Source organism: Rhipicephalus microplus, chromosome 2 (genome assembly GCF_043290135.1).
Source record: "Rhipicephalus microplus isolate Deutch F79 chromosome 2, USDA_Rmic, whole genome shotgun sequence".
Lineage (NCBI taxonomy): Eukaryota > Metazoa > Arthropoda > Arachnida > Ixodida > Ixodidae > Rhipicephalus > Rhipicephalus microplus.
In genome coordinates this window covers 212,911,199-212,930,974 of record NC_134701.1, presented here as the reverse complement: position 1 = coordinate 212,930,974, position 19,776 = coordinate 212,911,199, and the positions used below count along the sequence as shown (strand labels likewise).

Here is a 19,776-nt window from a genome sequence, read left to right as displayed (position 1 = left end):
TCCGGGAAAGCTTCACTCTTTTCCTCCTGCTTACCCATCCCATTACTTCAGCACAATAACATGCATGACTACAGGCAGGGCCTCTTACTAAAGCGAGGGATGTATGAAGTACAATATCTCATTGTAATCGCTTACTATTATTATTGAACGTTTAGTTTCCCCCTATGCTTTATTTGGGAATACCTTACTAGGATAGCAATGTCGTGCAACAACTCTTGGTTTCCCACTTCGAACATGGAAATTGCAAAAGCACTCTCGCTATGCAAACGCTGGACCAATTTGATTAAGGCCGTTTCACATGACACAAAAAGTAGCGATTTTCAGGCTGCGAATTCGCTCGCAGCGAAAAAAAGGGCAGTTCACTCCCGCCGCAGCAGTCCACTGCGAGCTTCCAACATGTTGGAAATTTTCACTCCGATCGCAACGGCGGGAGCGATTTTTGGTCGGGACCCATCGAAATAGGGCTGATCCAGTCAAGCCGTCGAAATAGAGTCGACGTGTTTGTGTCGGTAATGGCCAATGTTGTGCATTTTAAAATGAATTCAGACTGGAAGGTGTTCTTAAATGACGAAACAAGTGGGCCCTTCGTTACCATTTACGGTAACTTCATGATATCATAATGCACATATTATTACATTACATTCGTGTCTGTCACAATGAGCGGTGGCAAGAACTCGCCTCTCCAGTCGCAGAGCGAAAATCGCGGTCCACGTGAAACGAAACCGCCATTAGCGACGGTTGCGAACAGAGCGATCGGAGCGAACGGAACGATTTTTTTCGCTGCAATCGCCGCATGTGAAACAGCCTTTAAACGCATTGTACGAATTAACTTTATTAGTGGCCATTGTCAGCTAATTTAGGCTTTTTTGTTAAAATTCAAAGAAACTGTCGAACTGAATTTCAAGCATATTTCTGTTTTTCTAGATTCTAAGATGTTTTACCAAGCCTTTTGAGAAAAATTGATTATCTAAATCAAAATAACTCTTTTATGATTCATCAGAATTATAGTATTATGCAAATCAAGTTGTTCGAGTCATAGCCAGCGTGGTTCTGCAGCTTTTACATGCATTGGTGGAAACTTGGCGCAGCAAATCCATGTCGGAATAACTGTTTCAGTGCATCACATTCACCATGCCTCGCTCTGAAAAGCAGCAGGCAAAGCAGAGGCGACGACAGGAAAACTTCAGACGTAGGATGCTTGGCAAGCGTGCTCTCGGCACCGCACAGGAAGGCCTGCCATCGTAGAGTGGTGAACGAGGGCACACATACAGATGTGCCCTCACATTTCTCAGTCTCATACCCAACAAGATATAGCAAGAACCAAGAAATCAAGTGCTTAGGGCTTTACAATCAGTTTTGTACAAGAACCGAGCAGTAAAATACATGCCTCTTTGTTTTCATTCCTTATGCTCTATATTTATTCTGTCCTGGATTAAGAAAGGGTCTGTGGGGCTCATTTTTGAACATTAAATAAAAGTAATCAAATAGACAGACAGTTAAGCCAAGAAAGGGAGTTGTAGTGATTGAAAGGAATTGAAGTGGACGAAAAACTACACTTTTGCGTAGGTGGGATCCGAACCCTCAACATTAGAATTGCACTGCTATGAAGCCAGTTGCCCACGACTAAAGTCCTGGATTGACATGCCTATCATTAGGTAGTGGCAAATTGTTTTGAGACACTAGCCACTATCTGAAATAAGCAACCTTTAACCCTTTTGCCTCCATGGACTCCAAACTTGGCATGTAGAGGTATACAGTAGACTCTCAGTAAACGGTACCTGAAGGTACCGGTAAAATATGTTTCATTTAACAGGAGTTCTGTTTACTGAGAGGTGAACATGGTTGCAGAATACAAGCCAAAAACCAAGCATTGCAGAGACAACAGTTCCGTTTAACAGATTTCCGTTTACTGAGAATCTACTGTATTTCATACACCCACTGCTATGGAGCATGTTCTTCATTACACATTGTGTCAACCCCTGCTTCTGTTTTTCATGCTCATATGGTACAAGGTACAAAAACATTTTTCATTACAATACAAGTAAAACTGCAAACCATGCAAGGAAAGCCAACTTTCTGTTAGATGACCACTTTTTTCTTGTGCTCTCCTTTAAAAAAACAAAAAGAAACTGTTTGCTCTGAATGTGTTTCACATTACTTGATGTGCGATTGCGTAGAGCACTCAAAAATCGTTAATTTGTGATAATTTTTGTCAAGGAGTAAGTTAAAGGCCAAGACTTTTCAGCCGATTGGCATACTGCAAACTCTAGTGAAACTTAATGGAAGTCTACAACTGTTGGTGTAACATTACGACATTCTCTTAAACAGGTAGACTAACTTCCACTGAAGCCGAGTTTGGCACAAAAATATGCTAGTTTGTCCAATATCCATTATAAGCACACAATTGAGTCATGTTAATGCAGGCAAAAAAAAAAAAGCTTGCTTTGCTACGCTTGTGTTCTCTATGTTCGTTTGGGGATGTTGCTAGAGCAGCGTTCTTTATAATAAGTTTAAATATGCTTGCAATTGCATGCTGCCTGAACAGTATGCTGATGCGAGCCAGCTCACAGAATTACCAGTATTTACTGAACAATTAAACTGGGACTTGGAAGGATTCTTGTCCAAGACAAATCTTTAGGAACTATATTACAAATTCTTTCAGGGGGATAGGTTTTACAGAATGACAGAAGGTGGCTCAAGTAATGTGGCGCATAAAGACTGGTTACTTTCTGTGTTTGCAAAGCTTATATATATATAGTGTTCTAGATGACAACACCATAAACGTAAGCATACCTGCCAAGTTCAAGAATTTTGAATCTGGGAGATTTCCGCAACAAGGGGAAGGTCGTGCTCAATTATTTGCCCCCTTTATTATGCACCATAAAAACATATCGAAAAACAAGACAAGTTGGGGGGAGGTCCCAATCGCAAGCGCCAACATCGGCGTTGCGGTCTTATGATGGCTTGGGAGTGGCTGAACACATGAGGGTAGGGTTCCCCACTAAGGTTAAAGTCTAACTCAGTGGGGGAGCGCAAGTATTCCCAAATATTTGTGTCATCTAAAACATCTAGGAAGATCTATTTCTGTCAAAACAACTCGTGTATAACTTCCTGAAACATTTGAACAGAGGGGACGGCACATCTGGCTGCCGCGAAAGCGCGGGTCAAAGTTCTGCTCGCGACTAGATTCTTTAGACAGGAACGCCAAAGCGCGTCTAGCCTTTTTTAACGTCTTCTCTGCCTTTAATCTAACGCTGCGTGCCCTCCTAGCTCGTAGATCACTATTGCATCGCCGCGACTGCGGTTTCGTGCGCGGCGATTGTGGCAAGTGGTAGTTCCGTTTTCAGTCCGAGTGGAGTGCACTGGCTGCACACGTGCCTTCAAAACTAAGTCGTTTTATGCTATTTATCATCACATCTGCCGCGGATTTGCCCACATAGTTTGCAGAAGGCAACGTTGCTTTGACTGGTCAAGCATTGGACGTGCGCACACTTTCGAGGTTGTGTCAGTTACGTCGTCGCCATACATGATCGTTTCAAGAACGACCGCGGTTACGTCTACAGTGGTTGTGGAAACGACAATTACACACACACTGTGAAAGAGTGCGTGCACTGGCTGGGCACGTACTTCCGAAGCTTCAAGCACGCTGCTTTGGCCTTCGTGTGATGGTTTTAAGTACGTATTAAAGTTCATATTACTCGCCACGAGATTAAGAAAGGTGTTCGGAACAATCGAATTTCGGCCCAATGGACACTGGAATTTTGCTGGAGAATTTCATGAATTCGTATCTGCCGCGGTATTGTATCATTGAGATTCTACTGTACATTTAAATGAAAACCTTCTGAACTTGTTAATAATAAAATGTGGTGGTTCCGCAGAAAACCTGGAGTGGATTGAACTGCATTTTTGTCAATGCGACCAGATCACGCACAAAAATTTCGATTTCCGGGAGATGTTCATGACAATCATACAAACGGAAGAAACGGTCAAAATCCGGAAGCCTCCCAGAAAATTCTGTAGACTTGGCAGGTGCGAGTTAAGTATATCATGCTGTACATATATTACTGGATAGAATCACAGCATGCATTGCCTCAAATATTAAATGAAAATTCATCTGTTCCTTCTCAAAAGGCCAAAAGCGAGGCATTACACATCGGTTAAGTCTTCGAAAATTTAATTTTTGAGCCAAGTGTGACTCGGCGAGGACTAACTTTTTTGTTTTATCGCACGTTCAGGATCGTGACCTGTATGAAAAATAAATTATCCTTAGCGACTGTGAAGTGACAAAAAATGATTTTTCATGGGTTTAGATGTACAACTTCTTTATGAAAAACAAAAATGAGGAAGGAGCCCATCTTTTTAATTTAAGAAAAAAGTATTTACATTGGTATAAACATGTTTCCCGGGCTTAAAAAACTGCACATATCAGGAAGGAAGACACCCACGCATAATAGCATTGTATGTATTAGCACTTTCCTGCACAACTGCACCTCTTGGGGCAATAAACGACCTATTACCAGTCAGTTACCCTCTCAAAGACAGAAAGCAGACAGATGTCTGTTTCAGCGAGCGCAACAACAGTAAGTCACCAGTGAAGCCCCCCTCCCCCCCCCCCCCCTCCAAACCAAACTTACCGTTGCATACCGGTGCATTGGTGCTTCATTCTGGAATGGAAAGTGAAGTTTCGCAGCGCAAGAAAAGAATTCTCTGCATCATCTTAGGGTGATGACTTTGCTGTGAAAAAGAAGGATGAAAACGTGATTTTCTTTTTTCTACAAGCAGGCAGCACCAACCATTTCAGACTTGTTTGCAGTACTGCACACGTACATCGCTGGCTCTCAAACAGTTAAATAGGTTATAAATTATCAGCGCACATCTGCAAAATATGAATTTTGTTGCAGAGATCCTTTAAACATGCTTCTTGCCTAAAAAAAATTTGATAGATTATGGTCTTGTTAGACAAACCCTTGTCAATGCTATACTTTGGCTTCTGAGCCAACTACATTTGATGATAGTAAGTTCACGTAGTATTCCTAGCATTTCCAAATATCCACCGATCGCAATATAGTACAGGGTGTTTGAAGTCTTGTGCCTGCAAGTTCTAAAGAATAAGTGAAATGCAATGTTTGGTCATGCCTTTATGGATTACATTGTGGCAACAGACTATAATTGCCACATTAAATATAAAAATTAAAATAACTTTTTATTTAGAGAAGATAGGCAGCTGGGTCAAATGAGAGAATTGAAGTCCTTCCTGCAAAAAGCCCATCGCCGTTATGAGATTTTCAATAAGCGTCCACTGGTAACTTTTGCGGAGTGACGAAATTCACCAGCGAAACAAAAGCCCGACGATGCAGGCATAGCACAGCTGACAACCAAGATGGTGTCACTGTTTTCAACAGTTGCAGCGGTGATAGTTTTGCATTCTTCAATGCACGTGCGTCATGCATGCTATCGTGGCAAGCGCAGCCCGCACGCCCATTTCAAGAAACTCACTTGTCCTGGATGTCTTGGAATAGTGGGACAATTGTGCTAGACTTTTGGTTAATAGTGGTCAGATTTTATCAACCCTTGAAAGTTTATAACGGCCAAGTTTTGGAAATATCAAGGCAGCAATGGGCTCTTCACAGAAAGGCTTGAATTCTCCCTCTTAACTGAACCACTTCTCTCCTATAATTGAATAGGTATTTAACGTTTGCAATTACATGCCATAGTTAATGATTCTAGTCAGCTTCAGATGTCTACCTTCACACAAACATTAACACCAGCGGTGGTGAGAAAATATAGCCATCCTCTTACTATCAGGATTTCTGAGCACATTTTGTTGAAACATCCAGCATTGTTCACTTCAAGTAACTTCTAGTATTTTGAGAGCACTAGTGAATTATCATTCATCAAGAACAGACGAATGCAAACATTTATGTCAAATAGTGCCTTTTTAATGGTAGACATTAAGTCATATACATAGAAAAAAAATCATAAATAAGTCTCAACTCTCTTTTAACAGAGAAAGAAAGCAAGGAAAGCCTGCAGTCTCAATTAATTTGGAATAAACTCCAGTTGTTTGCATTTTCTTTGTCATTTTAGAGATATTTATAAACACAAACTTTTTTTAGCAGAAGGTAATTAGCTTTTCTTTTTCAATACTGAACTGAACAGAGAAATGAGCTAGGTGAACTGCTAAAGAGATGGTCAATGACCTTCATAAACCTGTACATCATAGTTTGCAAACATGGTTAGTTTTTGGTGCTCTACAAAAGAATGCAGGGCGCGAATTATGGAAGCAGGGGAGACACACACGTCCTATGTACACGGTCGCCTTTGTAGATGACAGTGGAGGATGAGTTGCCAATGTACAGATCAGGAGTTGGTGACAGTGTGCAAGCAACTTGGCCTGTGAGGGCTCAACAGCCACATGAAAGTAAAACTTGAAATGACTGTCTACAATAAATAAGTTAGGAGAGACCGACTGCTGCAGACACCACCCGAGGCAAGGATGCAGATGAGAGGAGAGATCGCGGCATGTCGTGATGGTCCCGCGGAGAAAAACAACGCACCGGAGGGGATGACGAGAGCAATTGTCTTTTAGTCTCCCGCCTCTGCCATTGTTTGCACCCTACAAAATAGACTTCGCAACCCTTCCCAGAAACTGTACAAGGCCCCATTTTACAAAAGAAAGTACAGCCACCACACACAGTCAATCACCACAGAACGACGGATCACTGTCCTCATTGTCACTCGATCCGTCAGAGCAGATGACCCGCTTTCGCTTTTTGCGAGGTTTTTTCTTTGCCTTGTCACTCACTGCGGCAGCACCTTTAGAAGTCCGACCCGGAGGCCGGCCGCGATGGGTCACGGCAGCTGTCGACAACCGTTGCCGTGGCACTGAGGTGGCCACGGCGACTGTGGGCAGCGCTGCCGTGGTGGGAGCGGCTGTTCCGATGCTGGCAGCGGCGCCTGCATTTGGAGCAGCACCGTCTTCTGTGGCTGAAGGGGGCGCGGTGGCTGTAGCCGCTGTTGTGGGCCGGGGCTGGCCCGTGTCCTGGTCATCGTCGTCATCGTCCGGGTCGATGGTCAGCATCAGCTGCTTGAAGTCGAGATAGCGGCGGCAGAGCTCTTCTCCACTAGTCTGTCCCTCGTCCCCAGATTTCAGAAACTGCACCGTTGGCTCTGGATTGAACCGAACACCCGAACGCCGGTTGAGGGCCTTCTCGTACGTTTTGGCAGCTTCGTTAGGAGAATACTGCTGAATGCGGCTGTCAGTAAAACCGTACGTATCCTTCAGAGTTTGCTTTACAAAGAGGAGCAAGATGCAGCCTTGTGCTGCCTGCATGCTTTCTTCAAGAGGTTCCAAATCTGCCGGGAGCCTCGCTGTCAGAGCATCCAGGTCGTCGTCATCTTCCTCGTCGTATTCTTCAGTACGTGTGACTCCCTCGCGAGGCAACAGTGCTTCACGAAAGCTCTGCAATAAGTTGGAGCCTGACACAGACAGCAGGACATCAATATGGTGCATGACGAACAGTGGCTCGTCCTGCACCTGATATGGAAAGTACACAATGTTGTCAGCCACATAAAGCAGCTCTGCCAGAGGCACCCTCGCCTGCTCGTCGAAAAGCTTGAGCAGGGCCAGCAAAAAGGCACGCCTGCTCTGCCTCGTTGCTCGAAGCACGGAGTACAGGAAACCATTACGGCTGACGGGCGCTTCTGGACAGCGATACCCACGTACGAGAGAACCCAGCTGGGAAGTTCGGTGCATTTCGAAAGAGAGCCGCATGCCTGCGAGGGCTTTCATCTGCACAAAGCCCGGATATTTCTTTTCCAAGTCTTGCAGCAACTGGTCGGCCTTTGTACGCAGCAGCTTATCATCGTCGGAACCCAGACAGGCAAGGTGTGGGACCATCTGCACAGGGTGTACCAGGCCCTGCCCTAACACCAGCTGCAATACTTGCAAGGCAGCACGACGCACAACCTGGTCGGGGTGGGCAGCTGCAGCCAGAATATCTTTAAGGTAGACCTGCACCACTGTGCTGGCCATTCCAGAGGACACGTCACCCATTTCTTTCAGGTTTTCCCCTTTGGACAGCTTGCTCCATTCAGCATCTCGGCGAATCATCTTGGCCTCTTCTTCCATTAAATATGCTGTGAGGTTCTTGAGCACTTGCACTCTTGCTACAGCAGGCGCTAGGGGACTGCTTAGCAGGTGCTTATACAGCTCTTTGATTTCAGGCCCAAGCATCAAATCGTACTGGCGCACAAGCATGAAGCCAAGACCTGTCAGTGCACGCTGCCGAATGTCCTCGACTTCGTGTTCCGTAAAGTACATCATTGCAGCAAACACCCTCTGCTTTAGAGGCTGGTCAGCGTCTTCAGCAGCAGCAGACTCTACAGTACTATCTAGAGCAGGTTCTAGATGCTCAAAGTCAAAATGCCGGCACAGCAGGCCTAATGTGTAGAGGCAACGTTGGAGACTCTGGCGGCTGTATTCACGACCAGCCTGATGCTGCCGCTTCACCAAGCACAATAGCATAAAGAACTTGTGAAACATGTCTCGAACTAGTGGGTAGTTGTGTGTTACACGGTTCACCACTGCACTAAGGCAGCTAACGCTGGCCGGAAGGATGGCCATGGCATTGCGAATGAGCTGCTTGGCCAGGTCTTCTTCGATTTGTGCTAAAAATGATTCACTCGGGTGCTCCATCAGAGGCACCACCAGCTCGAGGCAACGAGTGACATGCTGCAGCACCTGATAGTCTTGTGGGCCCGATACACGCATGCTTAGGTATGGTTGGATGGTGTGAGCGTGGCGCACGAGCAGCTGTGGCTGAATGCGGCTGAACAAATACAAGGTGCCAAGGCAGGCTACTAAATGCTGTGACGATTCAGCGCCCTCTTCCAGTCGAAGCAGTCGTTCCACCAGGCAGTCCACTATCTGCCGGCACGACTCCAATACACCTCGACGTTGCCCGTCTTCACGGTCCTTCAGGAGGCCACAGAGCAGTTGCTCAAACAAGTCAAGTCCCATCTCGCGACACGCGACTACAACATGAGTGATGTGGCGCACCTTTTGCAGAAGTCTCTCTTCGCTGTTCTGGGGTGTGAACCACATGCTCTGGAACACTTCTCCAACTAGTTTCTTAATGCCTTCCTCGTCATTGACACGACCGATGATCTTTACACATATTTCTGGAATTTTCTCGAACTCTGGCTGTTCCAGGCACACATCCTTGAGAATTTTGATGACTCGCTTGCGTACACTTACACCTGTGTCTAATATTCGCTCCGTTAGCATGTCGTAGTACTTGTGCGTCAGCTCTGGTCGCACCAGGATGAACTTCCCTACTAAGTCCACAGCTGCTTCACGGACACTTGTTGAATGATCGAGCAGACGTCCATGCACCCCTTGTCGCATGTCTGGCCGGCCCAGGATAGAAGGGTCTGCTTCAACCACAAGTGTGAGACACTTCATTGCCTTCGTGCGCACAGCAACTGCCGATTCACTCAGGACTCGCAAAATCTGGGTGAGGTATACGTCAAAACTCTGTGAGAATGGCCGCCGAGACGCTAAGAAACGCGAGATGAGCTCCGCAGTGGCGTAGTCCAGTGTGCCTTGCTCAGATTTTAGGCCACTTCCAGAGTCCTGAGGCTTCGCCAAGTGCAGAAGAAACTTCTTTCGCTCTTCCACCAAAGCTGCAAGCTTGGCTTGCTGCTCTTCATTTGGCGCGGAGGTCTTCTTTTCATCTTCTTCATCCTCTTCCTCAGGCTCGCAATTTCGCCGGCTTGCCTTGCTCCTACTTGTGCGGCTATTAGTTTTGCTTGGCGACTTTGTACTTTCTTTTTCTTCGTCACCATGGTTCTTTTCAGCCTTGGCTTCAGCCATAGCATCCCTATACCACTGTGCCACATAGAAGCGTCTTGAAAACTGCAGCGATGGGTCGCTGTCAAGGTTGGCGTCAAGGTAGTGAAGTAGCGCCCTCTGTAAAAGCTGAGTCTCATCTTTTGGCCGTGCACCTTTAGAAAGACTCGTCAAAGGCAAGTCATCTTCCTCATCCTCCTCGATCTGACGGAGAATGTCCTTCACAGTTTCTTTCTTGATCTGGCTGCTTACGGCATCTTTACGCAATCGCGCAGCAACTACTCCGAGGTAATCGAGAGACGCTACTCGCAGAGACATGTCCAGCGATTTGTTGCTGAAGTTTTGAACAAGCAGTCGTCCAAGAAGGCTTAAAATTAACTCTGATGCGGGCCACTCTGGCTTGTTGACTGTGCTCAGCAGGTCTTGGACGAAATTTTCAAACACTGGCCTATAGTCCATGTCCTCGTTCTTTGTGCCGCACTTACGCAGAAACACAGAAAGAAAATTGGCAGCAGTGTGAACAGCTGCATCGTAAGATGTTACAATCAAGACATCTGCATCTATGGCTTTGTCTTTCCCCTCTGCTGTTTTGTCTTTGCTGGTTTCTGCCAATTCCCTTGGCACAGGAGATCCTTCAGGAAGTCTTACGACGCTGTGTATCAGCTGAAGAACCAGTGCAGTCAGCATCTGTATGTACTCTTCAGAGTTTAGGCGATAGTTGCGCAAGCTTCGCTTGCTGGTAGGCAGGCGTGCAATGGAAGCCAAGATGTCCTCTAAAATGAGCTGCCGGTGCTTCTCATAATGAGCAAAAATGGTGGTCACCAAGCGCAGGGCATGCAGCTGAAGCTCACTGACACCTTCAACAAAAAATGGACCAACGCCCAACGTTGACACCTGAAGGATTAAGGTGTCTGTTAATGTCTGCAGTCCTAAAAGTTCTGCGAGCAGCCCAACCAATTCATGAAGCTTGTTGTAAAGCTGAACCACTGTACGGTCTTTCACTTTCTGGGAGGCATGGGCACGCTTCTGCCTTGCATTGCATCCCTCCTTTCCACGAGAGTCCACCCGGTAAACTGGGTCAAACAATGGGTAGATGGTGTTTTGAATCTGAAACTTTGCAAAGATGACAATGCGCTCAATCAAATCTTCCAAAAAGACCCGCTTAGGCATGTTGGCTGAAGTCATTATGTACAAGGCAGTTAAGGAGGCATCTGCAGATCGCGTAATGCGCTCCATGGTCAGTTCTGCATACAAGCGGCCTTCCTCATCCTCTTGATCATCCTGGTCTACCGGACAAAGCTTAGCACCGTCCACTACATTTCGTTCCAGTATGGACAACAAGCGAACAAGACGCTCTGGTGGCACTTGGTTTGTGGCTTGCAAAATCTTTAGCTTGGCTGCTTCATTGCACAGCTGACGCAAAGATGACGCAGACACTAGTGCTTCCGGAGGGCATCCAACCTCATCATCCAGCTCTTGGGTAAGGTCTAGATCTTCCATAGAGTCGAAAATGGCTTCAACAGTGCGTGAGAAGCGCTGGTATGTATTGCTCTCCATTAGCTCCTCTGCAGAAAGTGGGGTGGGCACAGGCTCCTTCCTCACCTTCTTGGGCTTTACCTTCGGCTTTTCCCGAACAGGCGGAGGTGCTGGAGCAACTCGGCTTGGCTCTTCATCAGGTTCAAATGCAGAGTGCTCACTCTCGCTGTGCTGTGACTGTACTGGGGACTCCGCATACTTGGCCTTCTGGTGGGTCCTGCGCCTGTTCTTCACTCGCTCGCTCAAAGAACTGGCGTACTTGTCCATGCTTGATGTCTCTTTAGTTGGCGATGGTCTGTGGCAATTGCGTCGATCATTCCCTTTCGCAGTCTTGCCATCAATGCTTTCCCTCTGCTTCCGCCCTGGTCGCTTTCGTGCTACTGCGTGTGAACCATCATCATCATCGGAGGATGACTGCAATCGGCTATTCTCCCGCACGGAGTTTCTCACAACCTTGCTTCTGTTTGACGCAGCCTTTGGTGTAGCCTCTTGCGCACTTTGCTTGGCCGGGGACGCTTGTGCTGATCGCCGGGTAGCTTTGGGTCTACTGCTTTCAACATTGTTTACCACACACACTTTCGGAGGCTCTTTGGACACCTCGCGTACCGGCGGGCTCACTACAGGAACACTGTTAGCACGTTCCACAGGTGGACACACAGGTGAGGGTGGCACTGCATTCTGCACTCTCACAACACCACTAGCACTAGCACTGCCACTACTACCAGCACAGGGCACGGGCACAGGACACACTGGCACTGGCGGCACGGGGCACTGTTGCAACGGTGGCTGCTGCTGCTGCACTGCTGCGTGAACCACTGGTGATTCTGTCCGCTTGTCACACGGGGTCACACAGTTTCCGTTGGAGTAGAAGTTTTGGCTTGACGGCTGCTTGGGCACTTGGGGCGAGAAGGGTGTCCCATCCAGGATGCCAGCCACCGAGTGGTCGTGCAGCGGTGGGTGCGGAGTGAACGGGGTGGGCGGAAAGAAGCCTGGGCTCCCATCCAGACCTTCTGCAGGCGAGCACAGCTGAGCGGGGCTGTAGCTCTGCTGCTGCTGCTGCTGCCAAAGAGGTGGCCCCTTGAACAGTCCTCGTGCCACCAACAGTTGCAAGAGTGGGGAGCAGCCTTGGGGCGGCAGGGCACCGTCCCCGCCATCCTTGAGCTCCACATGGTCGGTGTTGACTTGGGCCAAAGCATCCAACAGTGGGGGCAAGAGACGGGCATCACTGGCCAGTGCCCGTCGGGCTTCCTCAGCCTGGGCTGCTGGCAGCAGAGACCGAGCAGGGCCGGCTCCGGGCAGGGCAGACGGCAAAGGCAGCTCCAAGAGCAGCTCAGTGATGCTCTGGATGCCTGCGAGCGTTGTGATGGGCACGCTGGGGCCCTCGCCATTCATCATGCCGCCGGGCCGGGGCTCACGCTTTGCCCCGGACCTCTGGCCACCTGCAGAGTCAAGAATATTTGTGTTACAACCCTATAGCAAGCACATTTTGGTGATCAAGTAACAATGCATGACCACCACATCGTTACTGCTGACATTATAGAGTTCATACGGAACGGCTTCCGTCAACTATCATGCTTGTATGTCATATATACCACGCACATAATAGCTGTATCGACGGCACAGGTAAACCACCTCACAATAGGGAATGTCGCATACCAAGCAAATTATCATTCACCGCGAATATATACATATCTTAATTGGATCGACCACGGCTGACACACAACGTGAAAGCAGCGTTCCTCCTTGTTCAGAGGTCGGACTTACCGAGACTGATGACCCGTCGTTGCACGGAGCACCATTTACGTCAGCTGGTATCCAGGTGAGACAACGTTCAGCATTCCCTCTTCACGCAGTCACGGTGCAAGCCACGACTTGACGGCACGTCTTCCGGGCCACTCGTGCGCCTTCGCGGGAGGACAGCATTGACGCCCAAGTCAAGAATACGTGAGCACCGCCTGCATGAAGCAGGCGCGGCAACGGTGTTTTCCGATCACTGTTGACACATCTGTCTCGTACACTGATTATGGGGAAAAAAATGTCATCACTGAACACGAATGCGGTCAGTCGACAACCGTACGCGAACGTGCACACGCGCAGTGACAACTAGCTTCGTAGAAACAGCAGTGGGTCAGTCAAAACTGACGCTAGCACCCTGTCGTCGCCGTGTATCCCGTCACCGGCCAGTAAATGTCAGTCGCAACGTTGCTATGCTTACACACAGAGTCCAAGAGCTTCAACATGACGAGGTGGCACACGAAACGACCGGTAGTAGCGATAGAAGACAGCTTACACTACTCCGTGCATAGCGACGGCTCGTCTGTCCGACGTTTCCGTATACATAGCGCCGTATTAGGCTTAGCGAACTACGGTGCGCGAAGGTTACCTTCCACGCGTGTTACCGACGGCCGCGCAGCAATGCTCGGACTGCGACGGCGGTTTTTGGGCGAGCAATGTTACTTCTGCCTAGCGACGTATTAGTAAACAAGGCAAACTCGGCGGGACGAGTGTTTACGTGCTCTTTAGGCCTAAAGTGGTTGCTATCCAGCCAGAGCGGGGAAGCGCGTAGCCTCCGATTCATGTCATATGATCGAGACAGCGAAGGGAACCGGCTTACCTGTGCCACGCCGTCGGAGTCGGTCATGGTGAAATTATTTTTTTTCTCACTACCGCTCCTCTGAAGGAAGCATCGTAACCCTTTACGAGGCGACTGCGAATTTCTTTTTCGAATAAACTCTCAAAACGGATCATTGTCCGCCATTACGACAAAACAGGACGACATTCTCAACCCCGGATTTCGGTGAACCCAAAAACGCGGACAATTGGTACGGATCGTACTTTCACGGTCTACGCTTTTTTTTGTTTTAAAACACTTTGTATTAATTATGTAACAGCCATCGGGAAACACGTGTTTGTAGCGTCATGGAAAAAAATTGTCTCTCGCAGCACGCCGTTTCGAGGCTAGGCAAGAAAACCCGTTATGTTTTTGTTGATTGCGTTGTCTGCTTGCTGTGTGTGCGGTGTGCCGCTCTTCAGCTACGCTACATTCAGAACGAAATAAAAAAAAAAGATCGTCGTTCAGCCAGTGTGTACCACAAGTGTTGACGCCTTTTTGTGATGCGCTACGAAAGCTGCAGGCTTTCCGCGCGGAGAGCGATTTAAATGCGCTGCCTGCGCAGAGGTACGGAGCTGTGTGCAGGCCAGGTTTGATTAATTTCAGTCGCCGTGTACACCCTTATTTAATACAGTTATGGTCATAACATCACAAAAACGCTGCGGTGATAGTACGTGTGTGTGTATGTATGTACTGTTCTGATTCATGACTTAATTTGCTGATTATACTGTATATCTCCTGAATTCTTTCTTTTCTTTGTTGTTTTTCTTTGCGCTAAATTGCCGTTACATGGCGTCCACTGTAAGGTGAAACCACCAATGTGAGTTTTAGGGAGAATGTTAGTGCCCCTTGTGTTTAGTAACGCAAACGACGTTCAATCAAATTGAACCACACCGTGAATTTAACTGAGAGGTGCACACTTGCTTCGTTCGCAATTCAGTATCAATTAGCTCGCCCTGACGATGTGTGAAGGTACATTGTTCCGCGTACGCGAGCTCTATGCTAATTTTTTTGTAGGCGATGCTGGGCACGGAATATTCTGGCGATTGAATGCGCGATATCTTGACCCTTTTCAAACGCTGCGCGCTTAAATTTTGAGCCGTGATATTCATTGGCGCTGCACACCAATCCCATTAAGAAAGCGGTTTTGCATATGGGTATTAAAGCATTATATTAAAGAAGTAATGTACACGGTCTGGTATATTAGTAGGTGCGATGATCGCTTTTATTACCCAGCGACAACATTTAGCGGAGACACGCGCGCGCTACTGCTATGACAAACGCTGAATTTTTTAAAAAATATGCACCTATAGAGATACACGCAGTGGATGCAGCGTGGTGTGTGCTCGAACGATGCCCTATTAATAAGAATAGTGGTCGGTGTGCGTTTATCAACATTAATAAGTCAAATATATTCCCATTGTTCATACAAATATAGTTGCGCATGCATATCTTCGCAGATCCTGCTCAAGTGCAATTAAAAAAGAAATTGCTTTGATCAGTAAATCTAGAGTAATTAAGGGTGAAATACTACATTGGTTTAGATTAATAAGTTCTATCAACATTCTTGGTTGTTAAATTGGGATAAAGCTTCATTAACAAAAGCGGGAGGGATCAATTTGAATTACGCGCCTAATTTGAAATATGGGCATTGCGTAATCGTGACGTCCTCAATATACAGGGGCGGCGCCAGGGGGGGGGGCAAGGGGGGGCTGGAGTTTCCCCCCCAAAATTCTCGCCTGCCCCCCCTATGCCCACCCAAGTGCCCGGAAGCATATATTGAAAACCTAGTAGGAGCAGAGCTAGCTTGCCCCCCCGGAAGAACTCACTTTTCGTGGTTGCCCCCCCCCCCCCCCCCCCAGTAAAAACATCCTGGCGCCGCCCCTGTCAATATATAAAAAAATCTAGCCATGTCTTGGACACGTCAAGCACAATAAAAGTTGTTATATCTTGAATTATTGTTTCTCTCTTTTCCTTAGAACACACTTTTACCATTAAGACATCATTTTCAAGTTTCAGCCTGCAGACGACGTCGAAATCTGTGACGTCAGGTGAGCTGTTGCGGAAATTTCAAGAAAGCGTCGCCACCTGCATATGTCATTTTTTATTATTTAAGCATTGTTATGTATTAGCCAAGTGTAATAACACTCTTTAGGGCACGTTTATGTAAAAGTGACAGTTAGGAAACTACGCAGTAAATGGTGCCGTCTGCTACCTGTTGTTTTGTTTGTTTTACGAGTGCAGAAGTTAAGCTGTTGTTCACGTTAAAAATAAAATTAAAAATAATTGTTACAACCTTTGTTAACACATGCACTGCTCTATAGACGTGTTTTAACGGTGTACTGTTATCTGACCATCGTTAAAAATTCAAGCTGTTAATGCGCCGCATATATGATAGCTAATTTCAATGTTGGCAGTAAATGTTGTTGCATTCATGTCCTTCAAAGGGGCAATATATTCAGATGGCTCAGTAAAGTTTCTTCAATCAATCGAAGGAAGCCCCCATGTTATTCAGGAGCGGGAGTTCGTAATACGAAAACACCATTGATGTACAAATTCCCGAAAAACAATACATTTAGGCCCACAAATGGTTCAAATAAGAAACGAACTGAGTGTTTATTGTTTGTATATTAACATATATGTGACATTTTCAGTTTTCCCCCGCGTTTTTTTATTGCTGGGATCTTTTGTCGTCCCCCAATACTTCCAGTAAAAAAAAACAAGGTGTCATGTATCTCCTTATTTTAACAGACCCCTGACTAATCACCCACCGTGGATGTGGGCCATTTTCCGCGCACAAACAAGCAAAAAAAAAAAAAACGAAGAAACAAGCTTACGCGATTCTCGTGCCACAGTTTACAGGCTCTTCTTCTTCCTGTACGGCGCAGTCCCGTCTGCAAGGTGATGGCGATCTTCGATTTCCGACGCTTCACTTGGCCTTGATCGAGTCTATGGTACGTACGATAAGCTTTATCGCGTGCTGTCGTGCAGTATCGGCAGTAAATCGTGACTTGTTTTACGCATCCAAATAGTGGCAAATCGCGATGTGGTCACAACCGTTGCAAATCTACTTCTGTTCGTCAAAAAGATTGCGAGTGAAACCGAGCGCGCTTGTGAAGCAGAAGACGCAAAATCGAAAGCCGGCGAAAGCCATCTCGAACTACCATAACTAAGCGCATTTTTTATAAAGCAACAATGTTATTGCTAGAAAGCTTTTAACATGCAGTAAACGAACGCATAATTAACCAACGCCTTTAGAACAAGTAAAGAGGGCGCGCCAAACTGTGATTCTGTCACTACTTTTGGTGACTAGCGTAACACTGTTCGCAACAATGATAGTGTAACACTTTTTTTCTTTTTTTTTCTGTTGCTTGGCTTCCTCCATGTTTTCGAGTCTTTCTGTTGCGCAGTTTCAGCAGTTTCTTTCCTCAAAGTGTTGCGTTCCGCACTGTCGCTTCATTATATAGTACACTCTAGTAATATCGAACTTCTGTGAAGCAAAACGGGAACATTTGTTGGAAGCCGATTCCAAGCGTTAGATTAGGTTAAGGCGTTTTGCTGCGCCGTCACACACAGACACATTTTTAGCGAGCCTATTCCACTCTGCACGCATACACCCGCGACCATGGCGACTACCGAGGTCGCCGAGCAGTCGCAGGTATCATTGCGCTTCTTCTCGCCCGATAAAGGAGAGACGATAATGTTAACAGAACGTATGTTTTCGTGTATCGCTCATACGCACCGTGCAATTTCAGCCCGAGGATGGTTCGGCGCGCGGTGTGAAATTCAAGTTCACTGAGGGAGAAAAAGTGCTGTGCTACGAGCCCGACTCGTCGAAAGCCAAAGTTCTCTACGAGTCTAAGGTGACCGAAAATGCGAAGTTCATATACTGGCTGAAAGTGTTCAACGTAGTCTTTAGTGACGTGTAGGCGTCTTTATAGCTCTACGCTTGTCTGAACACCATTTTGACATGACAAAATAAACCTTTATGTGAGAACCTTGGGCAACCCAATTACATCGCAAATAACTTAACCAATCAACGTTGTTGCTTGGCAATTCGGGCTAGCAGAGTATGTATAGTAATAAGGAAACAACCCTTCCTTTTTGTTCCCGTCCGAGCAAGTCGCTCTTTTTCTTATTGTAATGGTGTGTCGCTAGTCGCAGGTTTTGCAGCAGTGCGGTGTATTGTGACAAGTGATAAAGTAGCCGAAAATTTTGAACATGACTCGATATTTTCATTATGGTTTAATACTTTTGTGCGTGCATGGCTGCTCCAGGTGTCCCCGAACACTCAGCATAAGCTACAGAGCTCGAGTTTCGCCCAAAAAAAACATCAAACAGTGCACTCGAGTATACATCATGCTTCTGCCCAGGTACTGGAGCTCGTGGCTGGCAAAGACGCTCGAGGGCGCAAGATGCCCGAATACCTCATCCATTTTAGCGGTTGGAGCAGCAGGTACGTTTTCCACTGCGGCAAATGTGTTTGCTGGGCTTGCCATAGTCTATTTCTTACAGCTGGGACCGCTGTGTTGCGGAAGAGTTTATATTGCCCAACACCCTGGAAAATAGGAAGCTCATGAAAAAACTAGCAGAGGAAGCAGCTGAAAAACTGTGAGTCATAGTAGCCGTGCTGCTTCCAGAAACACCAAACAGCAGTGTCGTTGTTGTTTTTCTTATTTTTCTCTCCACTCACTAGGTATCAGACAGGTAAATCAAAGAAAGGCAAGGTTCCTGCCATACTGAAAGAACCTTTGGACAGAAAACTACGTGGCAGAAACAGGAAGGAGCGCAGTGGAAGTGGTTTCAGTAGTGGTGAAGAGTTGTCGGCACAATCTGACTCTCCAGAGGTGACCTGCTGCCCTTTCGCTATCTTGAGCCTTTCTTTCGTGCACTTTGGACATGCGCTTTCAAGCGTTATAACCAGAAGTATCAGATAAAATTGAAATCAACTATTCTAGTTGACTCTATTCCTCAGCCTGGTAAAAGGAGTTGATTTGACACATGTATTTCTATTGCCTTTGTTATCAGTTCTCTGTAGTGAAAGTGAACAAGTAGGTGCAGTTCTGGCTTGCCTATAGCTGTTGTTTTTTGACAAGCCATTGGGGATAAAAATTAGCGCTGCATCTCGGCAAATGCTAGGTATTTATGAGCATGAGAAAGCTGCAAGAACTTTATGGCATTGATACATTCTTTGCATAGTGGAAAGATTAGTATATTTGTGGATGCTGGAGATTTGTTAGCTTCGATGCACTGCACAATCATGAAGCAGCAATTGTGGGCATGGTTCGCTGAGTTAGGCCAGTACTCTTCAACATGTGAAGTAGGGAAGCTTTTTTGACTAAGTAGACAATGGTGAAATTTTTTGTAAATGTAAAAAGCATTTGTAAATAGTCTTTATCTTTGGACAAGATGCAGATTCTTGTGTAGTTTAGTACAGTGTCCCATTCTTGGCGGCATGTTTTTCCAGCTGAGGCTGATCCTTATGACAATTAAAGGACCTATTGCTTTACAAAAACATTTGTTACAGGGTCTATAGAAAAAAAAAAACAAGTGCAGCCTGAAACAAGTCGTGCAAGGGTGTTTCACAGTAAAGCTGGTGGGCCCCTACCTGGTCCCGTCTTGGCTAGGCTTTTACACCCTCACCCCTTTTTTTCCCACCATTTGCTATGCTCTATGATACATGGTTATGCTTTCTCTCCCTTTCTCTTGTCGCTCTTCTTTTGTGTCTACTTTTTTTCAATATCTCTGTCTATATCTTTTTCTGTCTTTCAATATT

The 19,776-nt window shown here is 46.5% G+C and overlaps 3 protein-coding genes across 7 annotated transcripts in view; 2 read left to right on the top strand and 1 right to left on the bottom strand.

The window, feature by feature from the left end:
• The window catches only part of mus312 (mutagen-sensitive 312), a 51,295-nt gene extending 49,895 nt beyond the window's left edge, over positions 1–1,400 (top strand). For all 3 annotated transcript variants that reach the window (XM_075875799.1, XM_075875796.1, XM_075875791.1), the window contains one exon: positions 1,117–1,400. In XM_075875799.1, coding sequence (XP_075731914.1) covers positions 1,117–1,378 — 262 coding nt within the window. In that variant the 3' untranslated portion in view covers positions 1,379–1,400. The remainder of the gene's footprint in view (positions 1–1,116) is intronic.
• Positions 1,401–6,575: 5,175 nt separating this feature from the next.
• On the bottom strand, positions 6,576–14,143 carry Nipped-B (Nipped-B cohesin loading factor). Its single transcript, XM_037421567.2, has 3 exons — positions 14,004–14,143; positions 13,154–13,344; positions 6,576–12,828 (listed from the first exon to the last, which is right to left on the bottom strand). The coding sequence occupies exon 3, from the start codon at positions 12,782–12,784 to the stop codon at positions 6,698–6,700; it is 6,087 nt and encodes a 2,028-aa protein (XP_037277464.2). The 5' UTR covers positions 12,785–12,828; positions 13,154–13,344; positions 14,004–14,143; the 3' UTR covers positions 6,576–6,697.
• Positions 14,144–17,347: 3,204 nt separating this feature from the next.
• The window catches only part of msl-3 (male-specific lethal 3), a 32,635-nt gene continuing 30,206 nt past the window's right edge, over positions 17,348–19,776 (top strand). For all 3 annotated transcript variants that reach the window (XM_037421570.2, XM_037421569.2, XM_037421568.2), the window contains exons 1-5: positions 17,348–17,658; positions 17,756–17,863; positions 18,374–18,456; positions 18,516–18,611; positions 18,697–18,847. In XM_037421570.2, coding sequence (XP_037277467.2) covers positions 17,626–17,658; positions 17,756–17,863; positions 18,374–18,456; positions 18,516–18,611; positions 18,697–18,847 — 471 coding nt within the window. In that variant the 5' untranslated portion in view covers positions 17,348–17,625. The remainder of the gene's footprint in view (positions 17,659–17,755; positions 17,864–18,373; positions 18,457–18,515; positions 18,612–18,696; positions 18,848–19,776) is intronic.